This window comes from Mobula birostris, chromosome 4 (genome assembly GCF_030028105.1).
Source record: "Mobula birostris isolate sMobBir1 chromosome 4, sMobBir1.hap1, whole genome shotgun sequence".
In the NCBI taxonomy this organism is placed as follows: Eukaryota; Metazoa; Chordata; class Chondrichthyes; order Myliobatiformes; family Myliobatidae; genus Mobula; species Mobula birostris.
Window position 1 is genome coordinate 1,604,003 of NC_092373.1, and position 24,815 is coordinate 1,628,817.

The 24,815-nt window shown below is 44.4% G+C and overlaps 1 protein-coding gene across 6 annotated transcripts in view; it reads left to right on the plus strand.

Annotated features, from left to right (window-relative positions):
- Nucleotides 1-24,815, plus strand: part of LOC140196126 (lipoma-preferred partner homolog) — a 477,606-nt gene that overhangs the window by 103,626 nt on the left and 349,165 nt on the right. For 2 of the 6 annotated variants that reach the window (XM_072254853.1, XM_072254852.1), the window contains exon 2: nucleotides 5,615-5,718. The exons of 3 other annotated variants lie outside the window; for them this stretch is intronic. In XM_072254853.1, the coding sequence (XP_072110954.1) occupies nucleotides 5,703-5,718 (16 nt within the window). In that variant the 5' untranslated portion in view covers nucleotides 5,615-5,702. Of the gene's footprint in view, nucleotides 1-5,614; nucleotides 5,729-24,815 lie in introns of all 6 variants that reach the window. One more of the 6 variants, XM_072254857.1, reaches the window with a different exon arrangement.

The following is a 24,815-nucleotide window of genomic DNA, read 5'->3' on the forward strand; positions in this document are numbered from 1 at the left end:
CCTGGCCTGCTGAGTTTCTCCAGCATTTCAAAGGTTCAAAAGTTCAACTGAATGCAGACAAATGTATACAGTATACATCCTGAAATGCTTTTTCTTCACAAACATCCATGAAAACAGAGAAATGCCCCAAAGAATGAACGACAGATAAACATAAGAACCCCAAAGCCCCCCCCAGCTCCCCTCACTCACACGTGTAAGCGGCAGCAAACAACAATCCCCGCCTCCCCCCACCAGCAAAAAAAAAGCAAGTGTGGTACCACCACCGAGCACTCACCACGAGCAAAGCAATAGCAAAGACACAGACTTGCAGTTACCCCCAAAGACTTAGTGTTACATCCAACATACGACATACTGCAGATTCCCTCTCTCCCTAATAAGGGAGAAATAGGTGTTTCTGTTTTTCACCAGCAGGCAGGGAGACATGACAAACAACTTGCTGGCTTACGATGTTAAATGCCCGTTACGTCGCATTTTCTGAGCTCTGTGCCCGAAGATGGCAACGACCTCGGGTCTTTGGGCCCACAGCAGGTATCCTGACTTCCCCTTGACGACACATGGATCTCCTGCTGTGACACCGACCCTCAATCCACCCGTCTTCAGAGCCCCGAGATCTGAGACTTCTGAATTCGAGTTGGACTCTTAGGCCGAACCCTTGGCGTGCCGAACAACGGCCTGTTATGAAACCCTGAGAGTGGGTCCCATTCCCGCAAAGAACCAAGGTCAGCCTGCAGCTTCACATCAGGGTCTTCAAAAGAACCCTGAAAGGGAATAAATAAAGATATTAAAGATGGAAATAGAGCTGTTTCCGAAGATGCAAGCAAAAGAGTCGTCGTTTAGCGCCATCTTAACTTCGCCTCACCTCCTTTTGTGTGTGAACCTCTGCTTTAAGTTTACCCAATGACCTGACGTCCACAGCTGTCTGTGGCAATGAATTCTACAGATTCACTACTGGGGTATGGGCCGGCAACAGCATCTCGCCAGGGTCCTCTGTGTCGGGCCAGTAGGAGGTTGACCAACCTTGTGGCTTCTGCTTTCAGCTCACAACTCCTTACGTCTTCGGGGAGAAGATCGTTCCCCTCCCAGTGGTGAGGTCTCTGGAGCTCCCGTTGGCATTTCGGTAGCTCTGGGTTTTTACAGGATGGGGTAATGAGCCACATACCCAACCCTCGGGACTTTGGGGCCAGCCACGGTGGAGATGAGCAGCAGTGTAGGAAAAGGGTTTTTACCTCTCCTTTTGGCTGCTCACAGTTCCTCTTCAATCCTGAGTGACACTGGAATGTATCAGAGACCAGGCAGGAGAAGGAGCTGACAGACATAGGGTAAAGGGCGTTGCCAGCTCAGGGAAGCTGGGCCTTGTGTAAATAACACCCTTCCTCAGCAGGGCAGGGGCAAACCCTCAACTCAGGGAACTGGGACCCCACGGCAGGGTAGCGGTTAGCATGATGCTGTGACAGCTCGGGGCGTTGGAGTTGGAAACTCGATCCTGTACGTCCTCTCCATGCTGTTCTCCCACAGTGTAAGACACACCAAGTAGGCTGATTGTCCACCGATCAGGCTCGGGTCAGATTGAGTTGTCAGAGCAGCTCGAAGGACCGAATAGGTCTACTCCACTCTGTATTGAGAGGAAACGGATGTGAAGGCACAGGACCAGTCATGCAGGCAGTTGCCTGGGGTGGGGGCAGAAGCAGAGATATTAGAGATGTTAATGTGAAGAAAATGGAAGGATCTGGACATAGTGTCAGCAGAAGAGATTAGTTTCGTTGGCCATTTGATTACCAGTTTAATTGGTTCAGCACAACATTGTGGGGTGAAGGGACTGTTCCTGTGTAGAACCGTCCTATGAGTCCGTTCAAATTCAAATTCAACTCTATTGTCACCTGCCGCTATCAAACAAAACAATGTTCCTCTGGAACACAGTGCACCTGCACAACACAGATCACACACACCACACAACCGAAATATCACCGTAATATCACAACCAAACTATCACACACACCACACAACTGAAATATCTCCGTATTATCACAACCAAACTATCACACACACCACACAACTGAAATATCACCGTAATATCACAACCAAACTATCACACACACCACACAACCAAAATATCACCGTAAATTACTTAATAAAATACCATTCGAAATGCATGCAGTGCACAGCGCAGGTAAACAGTCTCGTCAGGGTATTCAGCTCATCGAGTCAGTCTCCTGCAGGCGCTACCAGTGAAGGTCTGCAGATTGTTACAACATCATTAGGATGAGACCAGATTAGCTTTGCCAGTCATGTGTACATTAAAACATACAGTGAAATGAGCCGTTTGAGTTAACAACCACCACTGTTCAAGGATGTATTGGTGGCGGCCCACAGTGTCACCACATTTCCGGCACCAACATAGCTTACCCACAGCTTACCAACCCAAAACCAAATATCTTTGAAATGTGTGAGGAACCCCCCCCCCCACCCCCGCAGTATCGAGGAGAACGTACAAACTCCTTACAGACAGTGAACCCTGGTGACAGGTGCTGTAATGCAGAGCACTTCGAGGAGGTTACTTGCAGGTTGGCGAAGTTTATATAAAAGGAGAGCTTGGCAGGCGTTCGGACATTCCGGAGGCCCAATCAGCGTCGAGAGCAGAGCACTGCGAAGTAAATAAAAGTACTGAAGGGACAAGCGGGGCACCCATTGTTGGGAGTGAGCCAGTGGTGAGAGTGGGAGTGTCAGGCTTTGACTCAAGAGGCTTTGATGAGGAGAAGCTGAGGCAAAGACTCAGGTTAGAAGATTTGGTCTTGGTTGCCCATTGTACAGTACAGGCAGGATGGCAGATATGGCAGTGGAATGCTCCTTCTGTAGGATGTGGGAACTCATGGAACCTGATGGTCTCCCTGGTGAATACACCTGTGGGAAGTGCAGCCAATACCTGCTCATGAAAGATTGCATTAAGCTGGAACTAGAGTTGGATGAACTTAGGATCATCTGGGAGGCAGATCATTTGATAGATATGACTTTAAAGCAGGTGGTTACACCCAGAGTGTAGAATTCGGAGAGTAGATGGATGAACACTGAGAGAGGCAAAGGGAAAAATAAGTAAGTGCAGATTCCCCCGAGGCCATAACCTTTGGAATATGACTTATCTGGGCAAGGCAGCAGCAGCCAGACCAATAGCACCGTGGTTGGCTCTGGGCCTCAGAAGGGAAGGGTGAAGTCAGGTGGAGATATAGTCATAGGGGACTTGATATTTAGGGGGACAGATAGAAGATTCTGCAGCAGCAAAAGAGACGCCAGGATAGTGTGTTGCCTCCTGGGTGCTAGGGGCTTTGAGCAGTTGCAGAATATTCTCTAAAGGGAGGGTCAGCTAGAGGTCATGGTACATGTTGGTACCAGTGACATAGGCAGGAGAGGGGTAGGGGTCCTGTGCAGTGAATTTAGGGAGTTAGAAAGGAGGCTGAAGAACAGGACCTCCAAGGAGGTAATCTCTGGAGTACTCTCAGTGCCACGAGCTAGTGAAGGTCAGAACTGGAAGAGTAGTGCAGATGAGTGAGTGGCTGAGGAGATGTCCAGGGGGCAGGGTTTCAAGTTCTTGGATCATTGGAACATTTTCTGGGAAAGGAGTGACCTGTACAAGTGGGACAGGTTGCATCTGAACTGGAGGGAACCGATATCCTGGGAGGAAGGTTTGCTCATGTCATTGGGGAGGGTTTAAACTAGATTTGCAGGGGGGCCGGAACTGAAGTGAAGAGGCAGAGGATGGGGTGGTTGGCACACAAATAGAGACAGCTTGTAGGGAGTTTGAGAGGAAGGATAAGCGGATGATAGAGCAAAGATGCACTCCGCCAGATGATTTGAGATGTGTCTATTTTAATGCAAGGCGTATCATAAACAAGGCAGATGAACTTAAAGCGTGGATCAATAATGTGCATTAAGGACACAGACACACTGCCACAGCTGAGGCTCAAACTAGCAACCTTCAGATCACTAGACGAACACCTTAACCACTTGGCCATGTGCCCAACACGTGGAGAGGGATAGGAGCAGACAATTTGGGAAAACATTTAATTGGGGCTGGGGAAATATGATGCTATTAGGCAGGAAGGGAACACAAATTGGGAGCAGACAACCTCAGGGAAATGCCCGGTAAAAATGTAAATGTTCAGGGAACATTTGCATGGTGTTGTTCATAGGTACATCCAATTGAAGCAAGGAAAGGATGGTAGGGTAAAAGAACCATGGTGTACAAAGGATGTAGAAAATCTAGTTAAGGAAAGAAAAGCTTATGAAAGGTTCAAGATACTAGGTACTGTTAGAGCTCTAGGAAGCGGCAGATGGAGTTCAACCTAGATAAGTGTGAAGTGGTTCATTTTGGTAGGTCAAGTTTGAAGACAGAATTTAGTGTTCATGGTAAAACTCTTGGCAGTGTGGAGGATCAGCAAGATCTTGGAGTCTGTGTCCGTAGGACACATAAAGCTGCTGTGCAGATTGACAGTGTTGTTAAGAAGGCATATGGTGTGATGGACTTCATCAACCATGGGATTGAGTTCAAGAGCCTTGAGGTACTGTGTTGTGTACCTTGGTCCAGAGGATCATTCTTGAATTTCTCTGTGTGTTATACGTACTGTATACGTACCTCGGTCTTGAGGAATGTTGTTCCATTTGTGTGTGTGTTGTACTTCCTGTGTTCTGTAACTTGGTCCAGAGGAATGTTGTTTTGTTTGTGTGTGAGTTATACATACCGTATTGTACACCTTGGTCCGAGGAACATTGTTTCATTTGTGTATGTGTTGTACTTCCTGTGTTCTGTAACTTGGTCCAGAGGAATGTTGTTTTGCTTGTGTGTGAGTTATACATACCATATTGTACACCTTGGTCCGAGGAACATTGTTTCATTTGTGTGTGTGTTGTACTTCCTGTGTTCTGTAACTTGGTCCAGAGGAACGTTGTTTCATGTGTGTGTGTGGGTTATACGTTCTGTGTTCTGTACCTTCGTCCGGAGGAACACTGTTTCATTTGAGCATGAGTTATACGTACTGTGTTAAACACGTTGATCTGGTAAAATGTTGTTTTATTTCTGTTTGAGTTTTTCATACTGTGCTGTCAACCTTGGTCCGGAGACACGTTGTTTCATTTCTGTGTGGGTTATATGTATTGTGTTTTGTACCTTGGTCCAGAGGAACATTGTTGAATTTGTGTGTGCTATGTGTACTGTGTTGTTTAACTTGGTCCAGAGGAAAGTTTTCTCTTTTGTGTATGAGTTATATATACTGTGTTGTACACCTTGGTCCAGAGGAACATTGTCTCCTTCGTGTGTGAGTTACGAGGAATGGTTGATAAGTTTGTGGCCTAAGGTAGAAGGAGTCAATTTTAGAAGACCTAGCACATTTATTTTTCAATATAGTCCCCCCCCTACATGTACACACTTAGTCCAGCGGTCGTGGAGCATATGGATCCCTTCTTTGTAGAAGTGGTCCACAGCAGGGATGATTGATAAGTTCGTGGCCTAAGGTAGAAGGAGATAAGGAGATGAGTTATACAGCTATCGTTACATGCATGTGTAGTTCAACTCTTTGAGTGAAAATGCAGGAAGTTTGAAGTTTCTTCTCATCTCCTTCTACCCTAGGACACGAACTTATCAATCACCCCTGCTGTGGACTACTTTCTGGACTTCCAAGACACCAACTTCTACAAGGAAGGGATCCGTATGCTCCATGACCGCTGGACTAAGTGTGTAAATGTAGGAAAAGTAAATGTGCTACGTTTTCTAAAATTGACTCCTTCTACCCTAGGCCACGAACTAATCAATCACCCTTCGTATATGTACTGGTCTGTAGGAATGCAGTTTCATTTGTGTGTTTGTAATATAAACTGTGATGTACACCTTGGAAGGAGGAATGTTTTCTCCTTTTTGTGTGGGATATATGTACTGTGCTGTACACCTTGGTCCAGGTAAACATTGTTTCGTTTGGCAGCGTGCACCTTGGTCCAGAGGAGCACTGTCTCATATTTGTTTGATATATATGTACTGTGTTCTCTACCTTGGTCCACAGGAATGTTGTTATATGTACAGTGTTGTGTACGTTGGTCTGGAGGAATGTTGCTTCACTTACACCTTTTTCCAGAAGAGCCTTGTCCCATTTATGTTTGAGTTATGCATACTGTCATGTACACCTTGGTCCAGAGGAATGTTGTTTAATTTGTGTGTGCATTATACATATGTGTTATGTACATGGTCTGGAGTCACCTTGTTCCGTTGGTGTGTGAGTTATACGTACATTGTTGTACACCTTAGGCTGGAGGAACGTTGTTTCATCTGTGTGAGAGTTATATGCACTGTGTTGTACATCTTGGTCCGAGGAACATTGTTTCAGTTGTGTGTGAGTTATATGTACTGTCTTGTACACCTTGGTCTGGAAGAACGTGTTTCAGTTGTGTGTGAGTTATACATACTGTGTTGTGTACCTTGGTCGTGAGGAACATTGTTTCATTTGTGTGAGTGTTATACGTACTGTGTTGTACAGCTTGGTCTGGAGGAATTTTGTTTCATATCGCGGTATACACCTTGGTCCAGAGGAACATTGTCTCATTTGTGTCTGGGTTATACGTACTGTGTTGTACACCTTGGTCCAGGGTAAAGTTGTTTCGCTTGGCGGTATACACCTTGGTCCTGAGGAATATTGTCCGGTTCTTGTGTGAGTTATATGTACTGCGTTTTGCATGTTGGTCTGGAAGAACATAGCTTTGTTTGTGTGTGAGCTATACGTAATGTGTTGTACACCTTGGTCCAAGATTTTCTCTTGTTTGGTCCAAGGAATGTTCTTTCATTTGTGTGTGAGTTATATGTACTGTTTTGTACACCTTGTTCTGGAGGAACGTTGTTCTGTTTGGTGGTATACAGCTTGGATTTACATGTACTCTGTTTTGTACACCTTGGTCCAGAGGAACGTTGTTTAATTTGTGTGTGAATTATACGTACTATGTTGTGTTCCTTGGTCTGAAGGAAAGTTGTTTCGTATCGTGGTATACACCTTGGTGCAGAGGATCACTGTCTCAGTTGTGTGTGAGTTATATGTACTGTGTTGTACATCCTGGTCAGGAGGAACATTCATTCTTTTGTGTGTGAGTTTATTTGTACTGTATTGTAGACCTTAGTCGAGAAGATCAGTATACACTGCAGTCCTGAGGAACGTTGTTTGGTTTGGCAGTATGCACCTTGGTCCAGAGGATCAATTCCAATTGAGAAGTTAAAGAACCTGGGCCTCTGTACCTCCCTCTGGAATTGGATCCTCGACTTTCTAACTTGAAGACCACAAACTGTGCAGATTGGTGATAATATCTCTTCCTTGCTGACGTTCAACACTGGTGCACCTCAGGGATGTGTATTTAGCCAACTGCTCTACCCTCTGTATACACATGACTGCGTGGCTAGGCATAGCTCAAATACCATCTATAAATTTGCTGATGATACAACCATTGTTGGTAGGATCTCAGGTGGTGACGAGAGGGCATACAGGAATATGCCAACTAGTGGAGTGGTGTCTTAGCAACAACCTGGCACTCAACATCATTAAGGCGAAAGAGCTGATTGTGGACTTCAGGAAGGGTAAGACGAAGGAACACATACCAATCCTCATAGAGGGATTAGAAGTGGAGAGAGTGAGCAGTTTCAAGTTCCTGGGTATCAAGATCTCTGAGGATCTAACCTTGTCCCAACATATCGGTGCAGTTATAAAGAACGCAAGACAGTGACTATACTTCATTAGGAGTCTGAAGAGATTTGGTATGTCAACAAATACACTCAAAAACTTCTATAGATGTACCGTGGAGAGCATTCCGACAGGTTGCATCACTGTCTGGTATGGAGGGGCTACTGCACAGGACCAAAAGAAGCTGCAGAAGGTTGTAAGTCTAGTTGGCTCCATCTTGGGTACTAACCTACAAAGTACCCAGGACATCTTAAGGGAGCGGAGTCTCAGAAAGGCAGTGTCCATAATTAAGGACCTCCAGCACCCAGGGCATGCCCTTTTCTCACTGTTACCATCAGGCAGGAGGTACAGAAGCCTGAAGGCACACACTCAGCGATTCAGGAACAGCTTCTTCCCCTCTGCCATCCGATTCCTGAATGGACATTGAACCTGTGAACACTACTTCACTTTTTTAATATATTGTTTCTTTTTATTGCACAATTTTTAATCTATTCGATACACGTGCACAGTGATTTATTTATTATTATTATTATTATTTTATTATATTTTTCTTCTTCTATATTACGTATTGCATTGAACTGCTGCTGCTAAGTTAACAAATTTTACGACACTTGCCGATGATAATAAACCTAATTCTGATTCCGAGGAACAATGTCTCGTTTGTTTGTGAATTAGTTGCACTGTGTTGTACAGCTTGATCTGGAGGAAAGTTGTTTGATTTGTGCCTGAGTTAGACATACTGTGTTGTGTACCTTTGTCCGGAAGAGCATTATTTTGTTTGGTGGTATACACTTTGGTCCGGAGGAATGTTGTTTCATTTGTGAGTGAGTTTTTGTACTGTGTTGTACACCTTGTTCCAGAGCAATGTTGTTTCAGTTGTATGTACTGTGTGGTACACCTTGATTCTGAAGAACATTGTTTCATTTGGTGGTATACATCTTCACCAGAGGAACAATGTCTCGTTTGTGTATGAGCCAAATGTACTGTTTTGTACACCTTGGTCCCAAGGAAGAGTGTTTCATTTGTATGTGAGTTATACGTAGTGCGTTGTGCAAGTTGGTGCTTGGAACTTTGTTTCATTTGTGTGTGAGTTATATGTACTGTGTTGTATATCTTGGTCCTGAGGAACGTTGTTTCATTTGTGTGTGAGTTATACATACTGTGTTGGGTACCTTGGTTGGGAGGAACGTTGTTTTGTTTGACGGCATACATGTATACAGTTGGATCAGATCAAACTGAATTTAAAATTAAATCTGATGTCCGTCAGTTCCAGCTCATTCATTTGCTTATTAAAAACCACTTAGCACCTCTATCGTATTTGCTTCTGGCAACACATTTCCAGAGCCTCACCACTCTCGGGTGTCAACGAAGATGCATCACGCATCTCCTGCGGGATTTTCCCCTTCCACGTTCAAGTGGGGTTGTCTCGTCTTTGCTTTGCATTCTGTGCTCCAGCGTGTGCTGAGTGGTCTATCAGAGCGAACGTAGAACAGTGCAGGAGAGGAACAGCCCTTTGGCCCACAGTGTTGTGCCTGCCATCACCTTCATCGAACCTAAACCCAATCTAACCCTTGACGACCAGATAGTACACCTTTTTTCTTTCGTACATGGCCCAAACATCACCACTGTATCTGCCTTGATCACCAGCACTGTCAGGGTGTTCCAGCCACCCGCCACACTGTGTAAAATAAGCCTGTGACTTCCTCCTGATACTATCCAAAAATTACCATGAAGGTATGCCCCGTGATATTAGCCATATCTGCATGGGATCATCAGGACCTGATAAAGAGTCTTGGCCTGAGATGTCGAATGTTTGTTCGATGCTGCCTGAGTTCCTCCAGCATCTTGTGTGTGTCACAAGTTTACTCTGTCTGTGTATGATTGTGTGTGTTTGTTTGATTTATTTTATTTGAGCAAAGAGTTAAATTGTACCATGGAGGCAAAACTCAGAAGGGGCGAAGAATACAGGACTAAAGATGCTGTTTTTAAATGCTTGTAGCATTTGGAATAAGATGGATGAACTTGTGGCGCAATTACAGATTGGTCGGTATGATGTTGTGGGTATCACTGATTGTGGCTGAAAGAAGGCCACAGTTGGGAACTTAACATCAAAGGATGTACTTTGTTTCGAAAGGACAGGCAGGAAGGCGTAGGCGATGGTGTGGCTCTGTTGGTAAGGGATGAAATTACATCAGTTAGAGGTGACTTAGGGTCAGAGAATATCAAATCTTTGTGAATGGAGTTAAGAAATTGCAAGGGTGAAAAAAACATTATCATATGTAGGCCTCCAAATGGGTAGCAAAGATGTGGGGTTGAGATTGCAAAGGGAGCTAGAAAAGGTGTGTAATAAGGGTAATGACACAATTGTAATGGGGGACTTGAATATGCAAGGGGATTGGGAAAATTAGGTTGGTTTTGAATCACAAGGGAGGGAACTTGTTGAATGCCCATGAGATGGCTTTTTAGAGCAGCTTGTGCTTGAGCTTATTCAGGGAAAGGCTATCTTAGATTGAGTGTTGTGTAGTAACCCAGATCTTAATAGTGAGTTTAACATAAGGAACCCTTAGGCAGTGATCAGAATTCATACTGCATTTTGAGAGGGAGAAGCATAACTCACATGTATCAGTATCACAGTGGAATAAAGGGAATTACAGTGGCATGAGAGAGGAGCTTGCCCAGGTGGATTGGAGGGGGATACTGATGGGGATCATGGCAGAGGAGAGGTGGCTGGAGTTTCTTGGAATAGTTCACAAGGCGAAGGATGGATATCACAGAGGAAGAAGTTCTCAAATGGCAGGGGTAGACAATCAGAGCTGACAAAGGAAGTTAAGGACTGCATAAAAACCAAGGAAAGGGCATATAAGATGGCAAAAGTAAGTGGGAAATTGGATGATTAGGAAGCTTTTAAAATTCAACAGAAGTCGCTAAAAAAATCTATAAGAAAGGAAAGGATGGAATATGAGGGCAGGCTGGACAATAATATAAAGCAGGATATCAGAAGTTTTCCAGTTATATAAAGGGTAAAAGGTAAGTGAGATAGTAATGGGGGACAAAGAAATGGCAGGTGAACTTAATGGGGACTTTGCATCTGACTTCTCTATGGAAGGCACTAGCAGTGTGCTAGAGACCCGTGAGTGTTATGGAGGAAGAGTGAGTGCCATTCTTATTACAAAGCAAAAGGGCAAACAACAGGAATTCTGCAGATGCTGGAAATTCAAGCAACACACATAAAAGTTGCTGGTGAACGCAGCCGGCCAGGCAGCATCTCTAGGAAGAGGTGCAGTCAACGTTTCAGGCCGAGACCCTTCGTCAGGACTAACGTTAGTCCTGACGAAGGGTCTCGGCCTGAAACATCGACTGCACCTCTTCCTAGAGATGCTGCCTGGCCGGCTGCGTTCACCAGCAACTTCTATGTGTGTTGCTACAAAGCAAAAGGGGCTAGGCAAACTCAAAGGTCTTAAAGCGGATAAGTCAGCTGGACTGAGGAGACGTTGTGCAAGGGTGGATGTGATGTTTCCTGTAGTGAGGGCACCCAAAACTAGAGGGCACATCTCAAAATTGAGAGGTGACCCTTTGCAATATAGCTAAGGAGCAATGTTTTTAGCTAGAGTAGTAAATCTGTGGAACGCTCTGATGGCTGATTGGCCCAATTCTGCTCCTGTGTATTCTGGTCTTACCTGTGTTTGTGTGTTTTTCTGGTTGTCTGCATGTTTACTGTGTGTGTGTGTGTGTGTGTGTGTATTTCTGCATGTCTGCACATTTACTGCATCTGTGAATGTTTGTTTCTGGGTGTCTGCACATTTACTGTATCTATGAATTAGAATTAGAATTTATTTAATCTTACATGCATCCCACAACATTAGGGAGTAAAAATCTTTGCATTATGACTCCATCGCAATGTGAATTTATGTCTAACGGCTTGTAGAAAGAAGCTGTTCTCTCGGACCCGGCTTTAATGCTGTGGTACTATTTGCCAGACGGAAACAGCTGGAACAGTTTATGGTTGGGGTGACTGGTGCCCCCAATGATCTTTCAGGCCTTCTTTCTGCACCTGCTGCTATAAATGTCTTCAATGGGGGGAAGTTCACATCCACAGATGCACTGGCTGCCCATACCACTCTCTGCAGTGCCCAGTGATCAAGGTTGGTACAGTTCCCGTACCAGATGGTGATACAGTCAGTCAGGATGCTGTCAATGGTGCCCCTGTTGAAGGTCTTGAGAACTTGGGGGCCCATGCTGAACAACTTCAGTCACCTGAGGTGGAAGAGACACCGTTGTGCTTTCTTTTGCCACACAGCCGGTGTGTACAGTCCAGGTGAGATCATCGGTGATGTGTATACCGAGGACTTGAAACTACTCACCCTCTCAACGGCAGACCCATTGATGTTGATCGGGCCGAGTCTGTCTCCATTCCTCCCGTAATCTACGATCAACTCTTTTGTTTTTTGGACATTCAGGGAGAGGTTCTTATGCTTGTTATCCTGTGTCAGGGTGTCAACCTGTCCCTTGTAGGCTCTGTCATTTCTGCTAGAAATAAGGCCAATCAAAGTCGTGTCATTTGCAAATTTGATCATCAGATTGGAGCTGTGTGTGGCAGCACAGTTGTGCGTATAAAGGGAGTAGAGAAGGGGATTCAGAACACAACCCTGGGGGGCACCTGTGTTGAGGGTCAGTGAGGGAGGGAGCCCATCCTTACCACCTGTCGTCGATCTGATAAGAAGTCTGGGATCCAGCTGCACAAGGTGGGGTGTTTCTGTGTGTCTGCACGTTTACTGTATCTATGTGCATGTGTTTCTGGGTGTTTGCACATTTACTGTATGTGTGTGTTTATGGGCATCTGCAAGTTTACTGTATCTGTGCGTGTGTTTCTGGCTGTCTGCACGTTTACGGTGTCTGTGCGTGTGTTTGTTGCCGTGGTCTGTGCGTTTACCATATGACCAAAAGACATAGGAGCAGAATTTGGCCATTTGGCTCATTTTGTCTGCTGTGCCATTCCATCATGGCTGATCCCAGATCCTACTCATCTTGCCATATTCTTTGATACCCTGACCGATCAGGAAACGATCAACTATTAACTTAAACATATGCATGGACTTGATCTCCACTGCAGTCTGTGGCAGAGCATTCCACAGATTCAACACTCTTTGGCTAAAAAAAATACCTTCTTACCTTCGTTTTAAAGGGTCACCCCTCAAGTTTGAGGCTGTGTTCTCTAGTTCTTGAGAACCCCACCAGAGGAAACATCCTCTTCACATCCACCCTATCTAGTCCTTTCAGCATTCGGTTGCTTTCAATAAGATCCCTCCGCATTATTCTAAATTCCAGTGAGTACAGGCCCAAAGCTGTGAAATGCTCCTCATATGTTAACCCCTTCATTCCCAGAATCATCCTTGTGAGCCTCCTCTGGACTCTCCCCAATGGCAACACATCCTTTCTGATATATCAGGCCTAAAACTGTTGACAATACTCCTAAGTACAGCCTGACTAGCGTCTTATAAAGGCTCAGCATTATCTCCTTGCTTTTATATTCTATTCCCCTTGAAATAAATGCCAACATTGTATTTGCCTTCTTTACCACAGACTCAACCCCGTAAATTAACCTTCTGGGAGTTTTGCACAAGGACTCCTAAGTTCCTCTGCACCTCTGATGTTTGAACCTTCTCCCCATTTAGATAATAGTCTGCGCTATTGTTCCTTTTACCAAAATGCATTATCATACACTTTCCAATACTACATTGTATCTGCCACTTTTTTATCCATTCTTTCCCATTTGTCTAACTCCTACTGCAACTCAGTGCTTCCTCAGCGCCATCTACCCCTCCACCTATCTTCATATCATCCACAAACTTTGCCACAAAGCCATCAATTCCATTATCTAAATCACTGATAACAATGTCAAAAGCAGAGGTTCCAATACTAACCCCTGAGGAACACTATGATTCTCCAGCAGCCAACAGAAAAGGCCCCTCTTATTCCCACTCGCTGCCTCCTGCCTGTCAGCCATTCTGCTGTCCATACCAGTGAAACACCCTGGTTTCCTCGGGAAGACAATCTCTGGCCGTGCCAAACGTGTGGGATTGAGGCGCGAGCCCACCCTGAACCCCGTTTGTGTGGGTACTATGTAATTCGTTACCCTGTTACAAATTAGTGCCACGAAATAGCAGATAGTACACTGCATACAATTAAAAGATTTATCTTTATCATTCTTAATTCGACTGAAAGGTTAGTAAAGAAAACAAAAAAAGAAAAGGGCCCAGTTTAATGAAACAGTGTAATGTGCACAAGTTGGAGCTCACAGTTTCCCCAAGTCACCGATCTCAATAGACGTCACCCCGGGCTTCATCGAATCACGGTCCCACTCCGGGTCGAATTCTATAAACTCTTCTCTCCACATTCTTCTCTTTTCATCTCCTCTTGACCCACACAAAAAAACCTAACCCCAACTTAGTGTCCCTCACCAGAGAAACTTCCCCTTCAATTGGATTCTCCTCATCCCTTATCTTCACCAATAACCCAAACATAAGCAGAAAACAAGCAGAACAGCACAAAATGAAATACATACAGTAAAACAGTAAAACATAGAACTAGGGCATTACACCAGTATCTTTCTTGTAATGCCACAGGATTTTAACTTGTTAAGCAGGCTCACATGTGACACCTTATCACAACCCTTCAGAAAATCCAAGTAAATGACATCCACTGCCTCTCCTTTGTCCACCCTGCTTGTTACTTCCTCGAAGAACTCTTAACAGATTTGTCAGGCAAGATTTCCCTTCACAGAAACCATGCTTTATCATTAGTCTCCAAGTACCTCAAAGCCTCATCCTTAATAATAGACTCCAATTTTTTATCAACCACTGAGGTTAGGCTAACTGGCCTATATTTTCCTTTCTTTTGCCTTCCTCCCTTCTGAAAGAGTAGCGTAACATTTGCAATTTTCCAGACCTTGAGGGCCATGCCAGAATCAAGTGATTCTTGAAAGAGCATAACCCTGTTATCTCTTCAGGAACCTCTTACAGGACTCTGGGGTGCAGTCCATCTGATCCAGCTGATTTATCCATCTTAAGATCTTTGAGTTTGCCTAGCTCTTTTTCCTTTGTAATAACAATGGCATTCACTCCTGCTCCCTGATATTCATAAACCTCTGGCACACTGTCAGTGTCTTTCACAGTGAAAACAGATGCAAAGTATCCATTAACTTCATCTGACATTTCTTTGTCCCCAATTACCACATCCCCAGCATCATTTCCAGTGGTCCAATATCAACACTCACCTCTCTTTTTCTCTTTATAAAACTGAAAAAAACTTTTGCTTTATATTATTGGCCTCATATTTCAACTTTTCCCTTCTGTATCTGTATCTTTAAAGTATCTATGTGTGTGTGTGTTTCTGGGTGTGTATACGTTTATGGCAGACATCCCACCCTGCAAAAACTCATTTCAGGGAGGTAGTACCACCACCACATCTAACCCCCGCAGTCGACCTCCAAGGGTATATGTATACCGGACATTTGATTATGAAAGAACACAACAATTTATTTGATCACATATTGAAACTATTTACACACACACACACACACACACACACATACACAAATATATATATTCCTTGTTGAGTATTTTGTTGGCAGTCTCAATGCTAATAGCTAAATGCAAATAGCTTTTCTATTTCTTTTGCAAACTTTCCTTGTACTGTAATGTGGCTTGCTTGGCAGATTTGAGCATTTTGCTGGAAGTCTCAACCTCATAGCAGTCTGTGTGAATGAATTTGTTAATTTTGCAAGATATCAGATTTACAAGGTTCACAATTATATTATCATGGAGTCGTTTTTTTATTCTATTACAACTTTAAGCAAGTCTACAGGGAGTTTGGCCTCATCACGTAGGACATCAATAGAGTAGCTCCTTAGCAGCTAGCCAGCTAGTTTAAATAACGTTAGCTATGCTAATGAATGAATGACACCTGTTAAACTCACTTCAACATGTCTTTTACAGTCATTTAACCCACCATGGGCAATAGAAAAGTCACTGATGCAAACAGTGCAGTGAGCAACACTGTCATTATTTTTGACCCCTGTTAGGCATGGGTACACTTCAGTGTAGTCTGGGGTGAAGTACGTTTTATATTTTCTTTTTTTGGAACACTCTGCCATGGTGCTGCAGGGCACTAAACTGAACTGATGGACAATGAAAGAGAGACAGAGGTCGACTGTAAAGCCCGCCCACAGAGAAAACTGATAGGTCTACTTAGCACAAAGAGAGACCAATCAGGATGCGCGCGCGCTCGCTCTCTCTCTCTCTCTCTCTCTCTCTCTCTCTCTCTCCCTCCCTCCCTCCCTCTCCCCTCCCCCTCCCCCTCCCCTCCCCTCTCCTCCTCTCCCCCTCTCTCCCCTCCTTCCCTCCTTCCTTCCTCCCCTTCCCCTCGCTCGCTCACTCTCAAGAAAGTCGATTTCCGGGATATTGTATATAATTTGCGGGCATCAGGGAGCCGCTATTAATATGTGGGAGACTCCCGAAACTTCCAGGAGAGGTGGGATGTCTGGTTTATGGTATCATTTGTGTGTGTTTCTGCATGATTACTGTATCTAGATGTGTGTTTCTGAGTGTCTGCACATTTACTGTATCTGTGTGTGCCTGTCTGGGTGTTAGGGAACTGGAGATGCAGCTCGATGACCTTTGGTCAGGGAGAGTGAGCAGGTAATAGAGAGGAGCTATAGGCAAGTAGTCACACCGGGGTCTTGGGAGACAGGTAAGTGGGTAACAGTCAAGAGAGGGAAGGGCAAGAGGCAGATGCTAGAGAGCACCCCAGTGGCTGTCCCCCTTAACAATAAGTACTCCTGTTTGAGTACGGTTGGGGGGACGGCCTACCTGGGGGAAGCCACAGTGGTCGCACCTCTGGCACAGAGTCTGGCCCTGTGGCTCAGAAGGGTAGGGAAAGGCAGAGGAAGGCAGCAGTGATAGGGGACTCTATAGTTAGGGGGTCAGACAGGCGATTCTGTGGATGCAGGAAAGAAACACGGATGGTAGTTTGCCTCCCAGGTGCCAGGGTCTGGGATGGATCTGATCGTGTCCACGATATCCTGAAGTGAGAAGGAGAACAACCAGAGTTCGTAGTACATATTGGTACCAACAACATACAGTTGAAGTCAGAAGTTTACATACACCTTAGCCAAATATATTTAAACTCAGTTTTTCACAATTCCTGACATTTAATCCTAGAAAGTATTCCCTGTCTTAGGTCAGTTAAGATCACTACTTTATTTTAAGAATGTGAAATGTCAGATTAATAGTAGAGAGAATGATATATTTCAGCTTTTATTTCTTTCATCACTTTCCCAGTGGGTCAGAAGTTTACATACACTTTGTTAGTATTTGGTAGCATTGCCTTTAAATTGTTTAACTTGGGTCAAATGTTTTGGGTGGCCTTCCACAAGCTTCTCACAGTAAATTGCTGGAATTTTGTTCCATTCCTCCAGACAGAACTGGTGTAACTGAGTCAGGTTTGTAGGCCTCCTTGCTCGCACCTGCTTTATCAGTTCTGCTCACAAATCTTCAATCGGATTGAGGTCAGAAAATGATGTCAAGTCTGGTTCATCTTTGGGAGCAATTTCCAAACGCCTGAAGGTACCACGTTCATCTGTACAAACAATAGTAAGCAAGTATAAACACCATGGGACCATGCAGCCGTCATACCACTCAGGAAGGAGACGCATTCTGTCTCCTAGAGATGAAAGTACTTTGGTGCGAAAAGTGCAAATCAATCCCAGAATAACAGCAAAGGACCTTGTGAAGATGCTGGAGTAAACAGGTAGACAAGTATCTATATCCACAGTAAAACGAGTTCTATATCAACATAACCTGAAAGGAAGAAGCCACTGCTCCAAAACTGCCACAAAAAAAGCCAGACTACAGTTTGCAAGTGCACATGGGGACAAAGATCTTACTTTTTGGAGAAATGTCCTCTTGTCTGATGAAACAAAAATTGAACTGTTTGGCCATAATGACCATGGTTATGTTTGGAGGAAAAAGGGTGAGGCTTGCAAGCCAAAGAACACCACCCCAACCATGAAGCATGGGGGTGGCAGCATCATGTTGTGGGGGTGCTTTGCTGCAGGAGGGACTGGTGCACTTCACAAAATAGATGGCATCATGAGGAAGGAAAATTACGTAGATATGTTGAAGCAACATCTCAAGACATCAGCCGGGAAGTTAAAGCTCGGTTGCAAATGGGTCTTCCAAAATGGACAATGACCACAAACATACCTCCAAAGTTGTGGCAAAATTGCTTAAGGACAACAAAGTCAGGGTTTTGGAGTGGCCATCACAAAGCCCTGACCTCAGTCCGATAGAAAATTTGTGGGCAGAGCTGAAGAAGCGTGTGTGAGCAAGGAGGCCTACAAACCTGACTCAGTTACACCAGTTCTGTCTGGAGGAATGGAACAAAATTCCAGCAACTTACTGTGAGAAGCTTGTGGAAGGCTACCCAAAATGTTTGACCCAAGTTAAACAATTTAGAGGCAATGCTACCAAATACTAACAAAGTGTATGTAAACTTCTGACCCACTGGGAAAGTGATGAAAGTAAGAAAAGCTGAAATAAATTATCCTCTCTACTATTATTCTGACATTTCACGCTCTTAAAATAAAGTAATGATCCTAACTGACCTAAGACAGGGAATGTTTTCTAAGATTAAATGTCAGGAATTGTGAAAAACTGAGTTTACATGTATTTGGCTAAGGTGTATGTAAACTTCTGACTTCAACTGTAGGTAGGAAAAGGGAGGAGGTCCTGAAAACAGACTACAGGGAGTTAGGAAGGAAGTTAGGCAGGACCTCAAAAGTAGTAATCTCGGGATTACTGCTTGTGCCAAGTGACAGTGAATATAGGAACAGAATGAGGTTAAGGATAAATGCATGGCTGAGGGATTGGAACAGGGGTTAGGGATTCAGATTTCTGGATTATTGGGACCTCTTTTGGGGCAGGTGTGACCTGTACAAAAAGGACGGGTTGCACTTGAATCCCAGGGGGACCAATATCCTGGCAGGGAGGTTTGCTAAGGCTATTGGGGAGAGTTTAAACTAGAATCTCTGGGGGGTGGGAACTAAACTGAAGTGATGGAGGAAAGGGAGCTTGGCTACCAAATAGAGAAAGCTTGGAGACAGTGCAAAAGGAAGGATAAGCAGGTGATAGAGAAGGGACGCGCTTAGACTGATGGTTTGAGATGTGTCTATTTTAATGCAAGGAGTATTATAAACAAAGCGGATGAGTTTAGAGTGTGGAAAAGCACTTGGAGCTATGATGTAGGGGCCATTACAGACAGTTGGATGGTGCAGGGGCAGGAATGGCTACTTAAAGTGCCAGGCTTTAGATGTTTCAGAAAGGACAGGGAGAGCGGCAAAAGAGGTGGGGGCATGGCATTGTTGATCAGGGATACTGTCACGGCTGCAGAAAAGGAGGAAGTCTTGGAGTGGTTGTCTATGGAGTCTCTGTGGGTGGAAGTTAGGAATAGGAAGGGGTCAATAACTCCACTGGGTGTTTTTTATAGAGCACCCAATAGTAACAGGGACATCGAGGAGCAGATAGGGAGACAGATTCTGCAAAGGTATAATAATAACAGGGTTGTTGTGGGAGATTTTAATTTCCCAAATATTGAATGGCATCTCCCTAGAGTGAGGGGTTTAGATGGGGTGGAGTTTGTTAGGTATGTTCAGGATGGTTCCTTGACACAATATGTAGATAAGACTACAAGAGGAGAGGCTGTACTTGATTTGGTATTGGGAAATGAACCTGGTCAGGTGTCAGGTCTCTCAGTGGGAGAGCATTTTGGAGATAGTGATCGCAATTCTATCTCCTTTACCATAGCATTGGAGAGTGATAGGGAACAGACAAGTTAGGGAAATGTTTAATTGGAGTAAGGGGAAAATGAGGCTATCAAGCAGGAACTTGAGAGTATAAATCGGGAACAGATGTTCTCAGGGAAACGTACGGAAAGAATGTGGCAAATGATCAGGGGATATTTGTGTGGAGTTCTGCGTAGGTATTTTCCAATGAGACAGGGAAAGGATGGTAGGGTACACGAATCGTGGTGTTCAAAGGCTGTTGTAAATCTAGTCAAGAAGAAAAGAAGAGCTTACGAAAGGTTCAAAAAACTAGGTAATGATAGAGATAAAAGAACAAAAGAACAAAAAATAGTACAGCTCAGTACAGGCCCTTCGGCCCACAATGTTGTGCCGACCCTTAAACCTGCCTCCCATATAACCCCCCAACTTAAATTCCTCCATATACCTGTCTAGTAGACTCTTAGATTTCACTAGTGTATCTGCCTCCACCACTGACTCAGGCAGTGTATTCCACGCACCAACCACTCTCTGAGTAAAAAACCTTCCTCTAATATCCCCCTTGAACTTCCCACCCCCTACCTTAAAGCCATGTCCTCTTGTATTGAGCATTGGTGCCCTGGGGAAGAGGCGCTGGCTATCCACTCTATCTATTCCTCTTAATATCTTGTATACCTCTATCATGTCTCCTCTCATCCTCCTTCTCTACAAAGAGTAAAGCCCTAGCTCCATTAATCTCTGTTCATAATGCATACTTTCTAAACCAGGCAGCATCCTGGTAAATCTCCTCTGTACCCATTCCAATGCTTCCACATCCTTCCTACAGTGAGGCGACCAGAACTAGACACAGTACTCCAAGTGACCTAACCAGAATTTTATAGAGCTGCATCATTACCTCGCGACTCTTAAACTCTATCCCTCGACTTATGAAAGCTAACACCCCATAAGCTTTCTTAACTACCCTATCTACCTGTGAGGCAACTTTCAGGGATCTGTGGACATGTACCCCCAGATCCCTCTGTTCCTCCACACTACCAAGTATCTTGCCATTTACTTTGTCCTCTGCCTTGGAGTTTGACCTTCCAAAGTATACCACCTCACACTTCTCTGGGTTGAACTCCATCTGCCACTTCTCAGCCCACTTCTGCATCCTATCAATGTCTCTCTGCAATCTTCGACAATCCTCTACACTATCCACAACACCACCAACCTTGTGTCGTCTGCAAACTTGCCAACCTACCCTTCTACCTCATATCCAGGTCGTTAATAAAAATCACGAAAAGTAGAGATCCCAGAACAGATCCTTGTGGGACACCACTAGTCGCAACCCTCCAATCTGAATGTACTCCCTCCACCATGGTCCTCTGCTTTCTGCAGGCAAGCCAACTCTGAATCCACCTGGCCAAACTTCCCTGGATCCCATGCCTTCTGACTTTCTGAATAAGCCTACCATGTGGAACCTTGTCAAATGCCTTACTAAAATCCATATAGATCACATCCACTGTACTACCCTCATCTATATGCCTGGTCACCTCCTCAAAGAACGCTATCAGGCTTGTTAGACATGATCTGCCCTTCACAAAGTCATGCTGACTGTCCCTGATCAGACCCTGATTCTCTAAATGCCCATAGATCCTATCTCTAAGAATCTTTTCCAACAGCGTTCCCACCACAGACGTAAGGCTTACTGGTCTATAATTACCCGGACTATCCCTACTACCTTTTTTGAACAAGGGGACAACTTTCGCCTCCCTCCAATCCTCCGGTACCATTCCCGTGGACAATGAGGACATAAAGATCCTAGCCCGAGGCTCTAGAAGATTATAAGACAAGCAGGAAGGAGCTTAAGAATGAAATTAGGAGAGCCTGAAGAGACCATGAGAAGGCCTTGGTGGACAGGATTAAGGAAAACCCCAAGGCATTCTACGAGTATGTGAAGAGCAAGAGGATAAGACATGAGAGAATAGGACCAATCAAATGTGACAGTGGAAAAGTGTGTGTGGAACCAGAGGAGGTGGCAGAGGTACTTAATAATGTACCTTTGTGGTTAAGAAGGCATATGGTGTATTGGCCTTCATCAATTGTGGGACTGAGTATTGGAGCTGAGAGGTAATGTTGCAGCTATATAGGACCCTGGTCAGACCCCACTTGGAGTACTGTGCTCAGTTCTGGTCGCCTCACTACAGGAAGGACGTGGAAACCATAGAAACCATAGTGCAGAGGAGATTTACAAGGATGTTGCCTGGATTGGGAAGCATGCCTTATGAGAATAGGTTGAGTGAACTTGGCCTTTTATCCTTCGAGCGATGGAGGATGAGAGGTGACCTGAGAGAGGTGTAGAAGGTAATGAGAGGCATTGATCATGTGGATAGTCAGAGGCTTTTTCCCCAGGGCTGAAATGGCTAGCACGAGAGGGCATAGTTTTACGGTCCTTGGAAGTAGGTAGAGTGGAGTTGTCAGGGGTAAGTTTTTTACGTAGTGCGTGATGAGTGCATGGAATGGGCTGCCGGCGGTGGTGGTGGAGGCGGAAACAATAGGGTCTTTTAAGAGACTCCTGGATAGGTACATGGAGCTTAGAAAAATAGAGGGCTATGTGTAAGCCTGGGTAGTTCTAAGGTAAGGACATGTTTGGCACAACTTTGTGGGCAAAGGGCCCGTATTGTGCTGTTGGTTTCTATGTTTATGTACGTTCACTGTATCTGTGTGTGTTTCTGGGTGTCTGAACATTTACTGTTTCTGTGTGTTTGCACGTTAGTGTATCTGTGTGTTTGGATGTTTGGACATTTACAGTACTATATCTCTGTTTGTGTTTCTGGGTGTCTGCACATTTGCAGTATCTGTGTGTGCGCTTCTGTGTGTTTGCACGTTTACTGTATCTGTGTGTGTATGTTTCTGTGTGTTTACACGTTTACTGTATCTGTGTCTGTTTGTTTCTGGGTGTTTGCACGTTTACTGTATCTGTCTGTGTGTTTCTGGTTGCCTGTACGTTTAGACCATAAGACCAGAAGATATACGAGCAGAAGTACGCTATTCAGCCCATCGAGTCTGCTCTGCCATTCAATCATGGGCTGATCCAATTCTTCCAGTCATCCCCACTCCCCTGCCTTCACCCCGTACCCTTTGACGCCCTGGCTAATCAAGAAGCTATCTATCTTTGCCTTAAATGAACCCAATGACTTGGCCTCCACTGTTGATCGTGGCAACAATTCCACAGATTTACCACCATCTGACGAAAGTAATTTCTCGGCATCTCTGTTCTAAATGGGCGTCCTTCAATCCTGAAGTCGTGCCCTCTTGTCCTAGACTCCCCTACCATGGGAAATAACTTTGCCATACCTAATCTGTTCAGGCCTTTTAACATTTGGAATGTTTCCGTGAGATTCCCCCTCATCCTCCTGAACTCCAGGGAATACAGCCCAAGAGTTGTCAGATGTTCCTCATACAGTAACCCTTTCATTCGGGGAATCATTCTCGTGAATCTTCCCTGTTCCCTCTCCAATGTCAGTGTATTGTTTCTAAAATATGGAGCCCAAAACTGCGCACAATACTCCAAGTGTGGTCTCACGAGTGCCTTATAGAGCTTCAACATCACATCCCTGTTCTTATATTCTGTACATTCAGAAATGAATGCCAACATTGCATTCGCCTTCTTCATCACTGACTCAACCTGGAGGTTAACCTTTAGTGTATTCTGCTCAAGGAGTCCCAAGTCCTTTTGCATCTCTGTAGTTTGAATTCTCTCCCCATCTAAATAATAGTCTGCCCATTTATTTCTTCCACCAAAGTGCATGACCATTCATTTTTCAACATTGTATTTCATTTGCCACTTCTTTGCCCATTCCCCTAAACTATCTAAGTCTCTTTGCAGGCTTTCTGTTTCCTTAACACTACCCGCTCCTCCACCTATCTTTGTATCATCGGGAAATTTAGCCACAAATCCATTAATAACGTAGTCCAAATCATTGACATACATCGTAAAAAGCAGCGGTCCCAACACCTACCCCTGTGGAATTCCACTGGTAACCGGCAGCCAGCCGGAATAGGATCCCTTTATTCCCACTCTCTGTTTTCTGCTGATCAACAAATGCTGCACCCATGCTAGTAACTCCTCTGTAATTCCCTGGGCTCTTATCTTGCTAAGCAGCCTCATGTGTGGCACCTTTTCAAAGGCCTTCCAAAAATCTAAGTACACTACATCCACTACATCTCCTTTGTCTACCCTGCTTGTAATTTCCTCAAAGAATTGCAGTAGGTTTTTCAGGCAGGATTTTCCTTTCAGGAAACCATGGTGGCTTGGGCCTAACTTGTCATGTGCTTCCAGGTACTCTGTAATCTTATCCCTAAGAGTTGATTCCACCAACTTCCCAACCACTGATGTCGGGCTAACAGGTCTATAGTTTCCTTTCTGCTGCCTCCCACCCTTCTTATATAGTGGAGTAACATTTGCAATTTTCCAGTCATCTGGTACAATGCCAGAATCTATCGATTCTTGAAAGATCATTGTTAATGCCTCCGCAATCTGTTCAGCTACTTCCTTCAGATCCCGAGGTCCAGGAGATTTATCCACCCTCAGACCATTAAGCTTCCTGAGCGTCTTCTCAGTTGTAATTTTCACTGCACATACTGTGGCATGCAAAAGTTTGGGCACCCCTTGTCAAAATTTCTGTTACTGTGAATAGCTAAGTGAGTAAAAGATTAACTGATTTCCAAAAGGCATAAAGTTAAAGATGACACATTTCTTTAATATTTTGAGCAGGAAAACTTCTTTATTTCCATCTTTTACAGTTTCAAAATACAAAAAAGGAAAAGGGCCCGAAGCAAAAGTTTGGGCACCCTGCATGGCAGTACTTAGTAACACCCCCTTTGGCAAGTATCACAGCTTGTAAACACTTTTGTAGCCAGTTAAGAGTCTTTCAATTTTTGTTTGGGGGATTTTCGCCCATTCTTCCTTGCAAAAGGCTTCTAGTTCTGTGAGATTCTTAGGCTGTTGCTCATTGCAGCCAAAATGTTCTATTTTAACTTCATCAGTCCACAGGACTTGTTTCCAAAATGCATCAGGCTTGTTTAGATGTTCCTTTGAACCTTTTGAATAGAACTTTTTGGCCGCAATAAGCAAAGGTATGTTTGGAGAAAAAAGGGTGCAGAATTTCGTGAAAAGAACACCTCTCCGACTGATCAGCACGGGGATGCATCGATCATGCTTTGGGCTTGTGTTGCAGCCAGTGGCACGGGGAACATTTACTGGTAGGGGGAAGAATGAATTCAATTAAATACCAGCATAT